Source organism: Asparagus officinalis, chromosome 3 (genome assembly GCF_001876935.1).
Source record: "Asparagus officinalis chromosome 3, Aspof.V1, whole genome shotgun sequence".
Lineage (NCBI taxonomy): Eukaryota > Viridiplantae > Streptophyta > Magnoliopsida > Asparagales > Asparagaceae > Asparagus > Asparagus officinalis.
In genome coordinates, this window is record NC_033796.1 from 60,712,153 (window position 1) to 60,723,300 (window position 11,148).

General features: G+C 34.8%; 1 protein-coding gene across 3 annotated transcripts; it reads right to left on the reverse strand.

The window, feature by feature from the left end:
* LOC109834216 lies at nucleotides 219–8,186 on the reverse strand. Of its 3 annotated transcripts, none has more exons than XM_020402190.1 (5): nucleotides 7,982–8,186; nucleotides 2,726–2,827; nucleotides 2,506–2,634; nucleotides 711–1,028; nucleotides 219–562 (listed from the first exon to the last, which is right to left on the reverse strand). In XM_020402190.1, exons 2-5 carry the CDS (start codon nucleotides 2,747–2,749, stop codon nucleotides 407–409), a joined length of 627 nt encoding a protein of 208 aa, XP_020257779.1. In that variant the 5' UTR covers nucleotides 2,750–2,827; nucleotides 7,982–8,186; the 3' UTR covers nucleotides 219–406. The 3 variants fall into 3 exon arrangements, with proteins under 3 accessions (XP_020257779.1, XP_020257780.1, XP_020257778.1); XM_020402191.1 differs by lacking the exon at nucleotides 7,982–8,186 and adding an exon at nucleotides 2,988–3,456; XM_020402189.1 differs by lacking the exon at nucleotides 7,982–8,186 and having other exon boundaries at nucleotides 2,726–2,843.

Below are 11,148 nucleotides of genomic sequence, written 5' to 3' on the forward strand. Positions count from 1 at the left end.
TTTTAATTATTTTTTTCATTTCAGTATTTTATTTAGTTATCTGCTTACATTTAATATACACATTTACACAATGATACTCAATATCTCACAATGAAATAAAAAACATATACATACCCAAAAATATCTCAAACGGTGCTAAATATTTAATAGTATATATAAATACACAATAATTACTCAAAATGTAATATTAGAGATACATGCACAATGATTACTCAATATCTCACAATGAAAAGCATTCAATGTTATATATTTGTCTCTAATATCCAAAATGTCTCATACATCAAAATATAAGATAGGAGCGGCCTGATCCATCCAGTCAAGGAACAGAAGAAATTCCTCGAAGAATATCCTCTTGGGACAAGCCCGAACGTCTTAAGTCTGCAAATATCCTAGCAATATTCTCATGTTACAGACCTTGAGCACTGGAAGTAGAAGTGTTAACGGTTGAAGCAGGACGAGCAGAATGTGGTATATCGGTAGCGGGCTGAGGAATTGAAGCCGGACGAGTAAAAGCTGGTGGATCACTACGAGTGGGAGCAGGACGAGCGACCTGAGAAGTAACCTATAAAGTAATAGCAATGTATGAGTGTATACATGTCTGAGTGTTAAGTCTATGTGTATGTTTACGTGTATAAGTATAAGATGTATGTATATTTGTGTATGCTAATGTACATGTGTATGCGAGAGTGTGTGAATATTAGCATATGTACCATATTGTTAGTAATCAACTGCATCTGAGACCTAAACTCCTCCCTAAGCTCCTCCCTAAGCTGCTCCCTGAGACTATCCATCTCAGCTACCCGAGCTCTAAGATCAGCCACCTCGCGACATAGCTCCTGATTAGAAGTGCCAATTTTTGGTATGGAGGACACCCTCAAGTAAGTCCGAGTGGCACCAATGCCCGTGGCTTTTTCATAACCACCGTGATGCTCTCCGTGCATGGAATCTAATATCTGGGTGAAACAAAGTGCATCGTCCTCTGTGGCTGAATCGACCCCTGATAAGGTTGCCTCCTGGATGACTCGATTCTACACAATATAAAGTATTCAACTTTAAGTCGACAATGCAGAAGTAGATATATTTAAGAAAAAAATAAAAACAAAATAGAAGTATGATTATAGCATAAAAGCAATTCAATCCTTGATATGGATTAAAGCAGTTGAAGTGTAGATGATTGACTAAAGGCAGGATACAGAAATAAACTAGAACAATCAAAGTTGCAGGTGATCTGTATTTTTGCATATTGTTTTTCTTTGCTATGGGCTTAAAACTATGAGGTGATCTATACTTATGCCAAAAAGGCCTAACATTTTCTCTATGTACCTAGTGAAAGAAACAGTATGCAATACACTGCAAATTTAAAATGAACATAGTGAAAGAAACGGTATGCAATACACTGCAAATTTGACTACAGTAACATTAAAGCAATAATAGTATTTGATCTTCTTTAAAACAGAGCACAAATATGAAATTGTGAAGAGATTGCAAGAGAAGAAGCACATATGTGGAATGACTGGAGATGGTGTCAATGATGCCCCAGCCTTAAAGAAGGCTGCATTGGAATTACAGTCGCTGATGCAACAGATGCTGCTAGAAGTGCTTCTGATATTGTCCTCACTGAGCCTAGGCTTAGTGTCATCATCAGTGTTGTTCTTACCGGCAGAGCCATTTTCCAGAGGATGAAGAATTACACATTAAGTACCTAGACCTTTGCTATAATCATCTAGTTCTTTTATGCACATCACTTCTTTATCTGACCATTCTGATTATTTCTCCTACCTACAGATCTATGCTGTCTCCATTACCATTCGTATTGTTGTAAGTACTTCTATAGTAACCGAATCCTTAGTTATTGCTTAAATTTGTGCATTACTGTTCTAATGTCAATACACTTCTTATCTTTGTAGCTTGGTTTTATGCTTATTGCGCTGATCTGGAAATTTGATTTCTCACCATTCATGGTTCTAATTATTGCCATCCTCAATGATGGTGAGTTTTCAAAAAAATAAAAAAAAAAGCATTTTGAGCCATTCTATTTTTGTTTCATTCATGATATTTTGTACTTTGAGACTTATCAACTTGTGATTTAGTATCTTGTTTTTTTCGGAAACAAGCAAACAGCCCCTTATAAGCAATATCTTCCCATAATTCCATTAGGCAACATTCTTAATATTTTGACTGCTTGAGTCAGTACTAAATCATTAGACAATTCAAGCACCATGGAGTTCTCATTAATTGTATAAGATTATCTCATTGGATGTTTTTATTTAAAAACTCAATGAAAGAACTTCAAACAGCCTCATTAATTAAAGAGCTTCTTATTTCATCCTCAATTCAACTTTTGTTAGCACAAATGCTTTCAATTGACGAACCGAAAAGAAACAGTTATTGCTAGTACCATGTGCGCATCACATTCTAGTAAAGAGCAAATGTAAAAAATGGCAGCTCCATCCAAATCAAGAAATTCATGTGTAGTAAAGATATTTTCATCCAAAGAAGACTTACGCAATACTCCTTAGTGCTGTTGTCCGGGTATGTATACTCTCCAGTAATCTTATCTACTGATGACGAGTGGGTACCCAAATATAGCTTCAACATTGTAGGTGTGCCACCATCCTCAATGATTTGACTTTTCTACAATTCACCAAAAATATGTTGTATAATCGATCAAATCATTAATAATTATATAATTTGAATTTTAAATAGCTTTAAGAAGCAAATTTACCAATCGATCCATAGCCCGAGACATGTTCCTCGAGCCACCTGTATAGGTTGGTCGACCATGCAAATTCGACGTCTGATTCTGCGCTTTACGTCTTGCCTCGTCCTGCATGTTATTATCATATTTAGATTTGTAATCAAACAAAGGCAAAATTAATTAGCTACTAAACATTTTATTTTAGTTTAAACTATACACCTTCTTGTCCTCTGAATCATAGCAAAATTAATTAGCTACTAAACATTTTATTTTAGTTTAAACTATACACCTTCTTGTCCTCTGAATCATAATAAGCGCACAAATTAGCCCATGAGTCTCTATCAATCCAAGAAAATGCCTGAGTAGTCCAGAGAGCCTCTCTCTCTGCTTCGGGAGTATTTTTCCATACCTCAAAACACTCTTGTTTTACCTGACACCTATTATACCGGACCCTCTCTCTCTGCTTCAGGAATATCTACAAGTATTTCACTATTCAAATCATTCCTAACCCATGAAATTTTATCAGATTCAGGAGATTTATCTTGACATACAACCTCTCCCTGCTCAAATTCTTCGTCATCATTGATCTCTACGACCTCCGAATCTATGAATTGTGGGACGTCGTAAGTATCCCTGGGCCTCCATCGACATACAACACTCCACCCCGAATGCCTCAAGCACTTCGAGTAGTATACTTGAAATGCTTGTTCTGGAAATATAAATGGATCATCCTCAAAGGAAAAACGTGTGGTGTTTATACTCGTCAATCCATATTCATCTACCCAAGTCCCATAATTGTCTCTCCACTTACCAGTTCTAGTCTTCATATCATACCAAACACATTGAAAGACATAAATGCATCCTGCTCATCCAGGATAGTTGATACCAAGTATGTTATCAAGGTACCAATAGTATATCTCGTCATTAGTGCCTAAGGTTGCAATTCCACTATTTTGAGTGGTTCGAGATTCTTCTATAGACTTGATTTTAAACTTGTAACCGCCAACACCGAATCCTTTATAGTATTTAACTTCAGCATCTGGAAGTGTAGCCAAATATCCAAGTTCCTTATCTAATATTGATGCTACACTTGGTAATCGGCTCTGACAAAAAGGTCAATACGACAATTACATAAAGATGTTAGATTAGATTGAATGAATGAGTCAAAAATTGAGATAATAGAAATCTTACATAAAGTTTAAACCAATTGTAAAAATTGTCCTGATGATGTGTTTCAACGCGTGCCTCATTCCAATTACTATGCATTGCACGTATTTCATCCATGTGTATTCTATTGTCAAAATTAGTAGTTAATGTGAGAAGTATATTATGTCATATAAACATATATAATTATGCGAAATAGATGTACTCTCTAACTTCTCCAAGGCGTTCGATATGGAGAAGGATAAAGCAATGAATCTTGTTGATAAATGCGAGAGTCATTCGATTGTAGTCCGGCTTTTTGATGGTCCGTCATGAATCACAAGAGGTCTATTGAGTTTTGTCTCAATGTCTTCATCCAAATAACGGGAACAAAAAGTGGTTACTTCCTCTAGCAGATAACCTTCCATAATAGAACCCTCTGGCCGATTTCTATTGCGAATATAATTTTTCAGAGTGAGAAGGTACCTACAAAAGCTTAACACTAAATCATCACATCTAAGATGTAAAATAAAAATATATCGATTACGTTAACGGTAAAATTAAAGGTATCTTTCGATAGGATACATCCATCGATATTGTACCGGTCCGGCAAGCCTAGCCTCGGTTGCAAGATGAACAGTCAGGTGTACAATGATATCAAAGAATGATGGTGGAAAAATTTGCTCAAGCTTGCACAAAATTAAGGGAATTTCAGCCTCTAGCTTCTTCAACTTATCATCCTCAATGTTTTTAGCGCACAACTCCCGAAAGAATCCGCAAAGATTGTTGATCACTAAACCGACTAATTTAGGAAGGGAAGTCCTAAGAGAGAGTGGAAGAAGATGCTCTATAATAATATGGTGATTATGACTCTTCAACCCTTCGATCTTGCCTTTAACAATCTTTATCTTCTTACTAAATGATCCTGAAAACCCTATGACTCTTCAACCCTTCGATCTTGCCTTTAACAATCTTTATCTTCTTACTAAATGATCCTGAAAACCCTGTAGGAACCTTCAACTCATGTAACACCTGAAGAAACTTTTTCTTCTCATCTGGTGACATGTGATACATGGCATTAGGGAGTACAAATTAGTCTGGATTCCCTGCCTTCGGTATAGGATGCAACTCTTTTCTAATGTTCCACGCCTGGTGATACCTTCGAGCTTTGAGGTTATCTTTTGATTTTCCATCTTTACAGAGAAATAAGTTAAGTATGTGCTCAGATACTCCCTTCTCAATATGCATGACATCTAGATTGTGCCGCACTTTATTTGTCTTCCAGTAGGGTAGTTCGAAGAAGATACTTTTCTTGTTCCATCGATTGTGCCGCACTTTATTTGTCTTCCAGTAGGGTAGTTCGAAGAAGATACTTTTCTTGTTCCATCCCTATGGTGTTTCTTGCCTTCCCTTAACTTTTCTAGGGTAGTTCGAAGAAGATACTTTTCTTGTTCCATCCCTATGGTGTTTCTTGCCTTCCCTTAACTTTTCTGAAAGTCAAGTTGTTTTTATCATTCCACTGAGTAAGTATATCCTCTCCAGATAATGGGTTTGGGCGCGGGCGATTCTCTTTAGTACCATCAAAGTGGAAGATGTCATCTCTGTACGGATGATTTTCATCCAACATGCGCTGATGGCCGCAATAACAAGTCTTATTGCTAAAGGGTAGTCTTCTCGATGTTGTCTGGAGATGGTAGTAAGGACATGCAGTGTAACCATGTACAGACCAACCGGATAGCATTCCGTATGTAGGAAAATCGTTGATTGTCCACATTAAGGCTGCACGCATGGTGAAGTTTGTCCCTGTGTCCGCATTGTATGTCTCTGCACCATCGATGAATAAAGACCTTAACTCTTCGATAAGAGGTCAAAGATAGACGTTAATATTGTTTCCCGGTGACTTTGGACCATCAATAAGAAGAGGCATCATGAAATATGATTGGTCCATAGCCAACCACGATGAGAGGTTATAAACCATCATCACAATGGGCCATGTGCTGTGGGGATTGCCCTTAAAGCTAAAGGGGCAAAAGCCATCATTAGCCAATCCCAGTATGATATTGCGAGGTTCCTGACTAAATGTTGGGTGCCTACTGTCAAAATCCTTCCATGCAGGCGTATATCTAGGATGACTCATTCGTCCATTTTCACTTGGACGTGCACGGTGATGCCAAGTCATCGCCACCGCTGTCTTCTTACACTTGAATAGCCTTTGCAGCCTCTGTGTAATGGGAAAGTATCGTACTATCTTGATAGGTATATTCTTCTTTTGACCATGAACTTTCTTCTTATATCTAGCCTCTCCGCAAGTAGGACACTCCGTCTTATTTGAATTTTCTTTCTAGTAAATTATACAATCATTGGGACATGCATGTATCATCTCACACTTTAGACCTAGATTAGACATTATCTTTTGAGCTTCATACCTGCTATCAGGCACATGGTTCCCCGGAGGCATAGAATCTTTAAGAAACTTGAGGAGCATCGTAAATGACTTGTTGCTCTATTTATTTAGACATTTAATCTGGAATAGATGGACAAACCATGACAGCATGGAGTGTTTTGCATTCTCATAAATTGGCCTCCTAGCATCATTCATATATTTGTCATAATTGTCTTCACGATGTCCTCCTCCAAAAGGAGGATCTTCAGCAGTGTTAGTGTTACCTAGAGCTACCTCAACCATTTCCTCCATTTCCTCATCAAGAAATAAATTATATTCTTCTTGTTCTTCTTCATCTGCATCACTGAGACCTTCAATTTGTCCATGGTATACCCAATTTTTGTAATCGTTAACAAAACCATTCTTCACAATGTGAAGTTCTACTTCTTCCTCCAATTGATGCAACCTATCCGCGCATCTATTACATGGACAAATGAGTCTCCCATGTCGGACCATATTGTGTCTACGTACAAAGTCCATGAAAGCACTAACTCCATTAACGAAAATAGATTGCATACGTTATGCATGACCCACGTACATCTAATCCTTATCTCTGATGTAGTTACGGGCCATGATAACCTAAATAAAATGAATTATCAGTGATGACTTCTAAAAACATGAATTTAGGGAATAAGCTAAGCATGATCATGACTTTGCTTCGAATATAGGGTTACAATTAAAAGCCAAAAAGTTTAATGAAGTGTAAGTTTTTTGTCTTTGAGGTGCTTCAAGTCCCGCGTTAATTTTGTATCAAGATTCAACTAGGCATTTCAAACACACAGCAAACAAATATTCTTTTTATGCTACTTGAATATTTTTTTTCTTTTCAGAAAATATTATGCAAGCACAACAACAGAAAGTTGGCATTACAATGCACCATTATCTTTCTTCTTATAGACAAAAGCATGAGCACAATACATGTAGATCACAAACGATAGGGCATTAAGAACAGCCAGAAACCAATAGTAGTAGTCAAGATGTGCATGGTTTAGGTTATTAGAGAAACAACTCTCACTTGCACTCTCAGTTACTCCATCAATCACAGATAAAAGAAAACTACTAATGAAATTTCCAATGCCATAGATGCTGAGATAGAGAGCAAGCCCAAGGCTTCTAGGTGCATCAGGAACCTGATCATAGAAAAACTCTTGTTGGCCAATCACAATAAATACCTCAGAGATGCCAATGAGTTGTATGAGGTATCACACTATATGTGTACTATTCTTAAAAAACAGTATGTGTAATACATCAAAGTTTGAAAAAAAAAATTAGCTCAGATTTGGGTCTTTGAAATTACAGACAACCTCACCTAATCATTGATGCTCTATGTAGGCTATTATTCTCAAATATTTCATTATGAAAGGATGATGGAAAGCTCTTTTATCATCTTCAAACTCCATAATTATTAAAAGTGTTAAGCTATTTATATAACTGTCAATATTTTTCCATAATTATTAGAAGTAAGTGTTAAACTATTTATATACCTGCCAATATGATGGAAAGTTCTTATATTTGTCACTGTATATCTACAAAAAACCTAGAAAAATAATAGAGTTCATGCAAATAAACCGAAATGCCAGGGAAGTTGAAGGAAGAACATAAATGTAATCATGAATAACCATAAATTTTAGAAAATACAAGATAATAGCAGAAAAAACTCAATATTTCCTAAAAATAAGAAAACTCTCAGAAATTACCTTAAATAAGTCTGCTGGAGAAAGAGGATGCCTGAGGAAGAGAAGATGACGTCGGGTCCTCGATTAATTTGCTGTAAATAGGGAAATTTGAGTTAGATGGTCAATTAAATTAGGCTAGGGTTTTGTAAATGGGGGGGACCCGAGGATGAGGCGGTGGAGGAGGATGTGGTGGAATCGAGAGGCGATTGAGGAGGAGGCGGAGGAGCGGTGGGAAAATTTGGGGGAAATATCACGCTGGGGAGCTAATTTGGGGGGAACGGCGGTTTATAGCGAAAATTTTTAGGAAATTATAGCGGGTTCAGAGGGAGAACGGGGAAATATAGGGGGAAATGAAATTTCATTTTGTAGGATACGAGTAAACTCCCAAACGGGTTTACTTGTTTGGTAAGGAGCGGTGGAAAAGCGAGAGGCCACGGTCGGACTTCGAAAATTTGGGGGAAATATCACGCTGGGGAGCTAATTTGGGGGGAACGGCGGTTTATAGCGAAAATTTTTAGGAAATTATAGCGGGTTCAGAGGGAGAACGGGGAAATATAGGGGGAAATGAAATTTCATTTTGTAGGATACGAGTAAACTCCCAAACGGGTTTACTTGTTTGGTATAAAATATCCCAAACAGTTAAACCCGTTTGGGTGTTCTGTATGGGTTTTTCTAAACTTCCAAACGGGTTAAACCATTTGGAATTATTATCCTAAACGGTTTGAACCGTTTGGGCTATCTTGATTTGCCCAAACGGTTCCAATAACTGTTTGGGCTGCCCTGTTTTGTACTAGTGAACATGGTGTTTTCTTTATTTCCATGGTGTTTTTGCTAAAATAAAAACACACCATGTTGTTACCTTAGCAAAAAAAACGCTAATGGGCAAAAAGCAAAAACAAAACACTTATCTCAAAACACCAATAAAGTGTTTTGAGTTTTGGGAGATATTTTGAGTTTAATAATATAATATTTAATCATCTTATAATTAATATAACATATTAATCATTCTTAATATAATAATAAAACATATTGATCATGCTTAATATAATATATTATAGTATAATATATAATATCATATAATAATATATTATATTATGATATTTTAAATATATAATATATCCTAATAATATAATTTTAATATGATATAAAATATAATAAAAAAAATATATGATAATTTGCTTTAGTAATTAATATAATACATTTTAACATAATGTATATATAGTAATAATAGCAATATATTAATAGTTAAATTACTTAAAAATTAATAATAATATATATATTATCTAGAATAATAATATGTAATATTTTAATTATAATATAATATATATAATTCTTATTAAAACCTATAATAGTATTAACTTAATATTATTGTATTAATATAATTAATAATACAAATATATTTATGGTAATAACATATTTAAAAATAATATATTATATTATGATGTTCTATACTAAAAACTATTTATATATATTTAATAATATATTGAAAATATTATAATAAATAATATAAAATATTTATTTGAATATAATACTTTATTTTTAATATATTATATTATATTAATCTAATATTTTATAATAATATACTATTAATTTAAATAATCTTATAGTAAATGTATGATAATATATTGTAATAAAAATATAGTATATATTTCAACATGTTATATTATATTCTATTATATCATTATTAAATATTATATTTAGTTAATGTTGCATATTAACTTTTTATATAATATAATATGTTGTGCGTTAATAAAACAATATAAGATAATATGGTATACATAATATATTATGATATATTTGTAATATAAATAATATAATATATTATGTTAGTCCTTATGTTTTGATGATGATTTACAACCACCATTATCGGTACTAATTGCTTATTGAGTGATATTATAGATCCTTATGTTTTGATGATGATTTACAACCACCATTATCGGTACTAATTGCTTATTGAGTGATATTATAGATAATATAAATATCAAGCTAGTTAGTATATCGGTACTAATTGCTTATTGAGTGATATTATAGATAATATAAATATCAAGCTAGTTAGTACCATTTAAGGAGGATTGGATGGAATATGAGCTACAACGACGATATCTAAAGGAGGAGAAGGTAAAGTGATGAAGCAATGTTTATCAAGAACACTAAACACTATGAGAAGCTTCATTAATTCTAAAACAATATCAAGACTCAAGAAATGTATTTTTATGTGAGAGATATTTGCTATTTTTATTTTCTCTCTAGTGCTAAAATGTAGGCAAGCAGTTATAGATTTTATTTGAAGCTATTGGGATATCACACACACATTTTCATACTCATAGTTTTGACGATTTTATCAAAATACGGCTTTTCACAAGTATGAGGACTTACTCGCAAAATTTCTTTTCAAAACAGTTTGTTTTTAGTGTTAAAAACATTCTACAAAGTTATACAACTTTTAGAAAACATTTGAGTATTTTCACAAATTTTATAAAGTGTCAAAAACTGTTTTTAAACATGTATCAGCCTGCGTCAATTCGCGGTCGACTGCCACGGTCGACCACGCCAGTGTATTTCCCTCAGGAGCCAACAGAAACATATGCGGTTGACCGTGGTGATCGACCGCTTCTATTACAGAGAGCTCAAGAATTCCTGCAGTCAACCGCCATGGTCGATCGAACTGATTACAGAAACTTTCTGGAGTTGCCACGATCGACCGTCGCGGTCGACTGTAGAAAAAACAGAAACTTTTCTCAGCTTTGTAAACTTGCGCGGTCGACCGTGAAATTCTCATGGTCGACCGCCGATCGCCCAACGGCTCTTTTTGGTACAGAATCAGAAAATCTGATTCTCTGTTTTTTGGGAGATTTGGTTAGGGGTTTTGGCTGTTGTTCTTCTTCCTATTTAAACCATCTTTTCCCCCTTCTTCAGTGTATCTAAGCTCATTGCAAATCCCTTGTGTTTTGTTTATTGTTTTCAAAAGAGCCTAAATTTTCATTCTTGTTCTTCACTGTTTTCTAAGCTCACATCCCAAGCTTCAAGTGCAATATTTCTCCTGTTGTTCATTGTTCTTTACTTTAAGAGAGAGATTTTACATCATTTACTACTGTTGTGAGCTTGATCTCGTGGAGATCAATTGTGTGGTTGTGAGATCTCATGAAGATCGTTGTGTAGAAGATTTTTTGGCTTCCAAACCGAGTTGT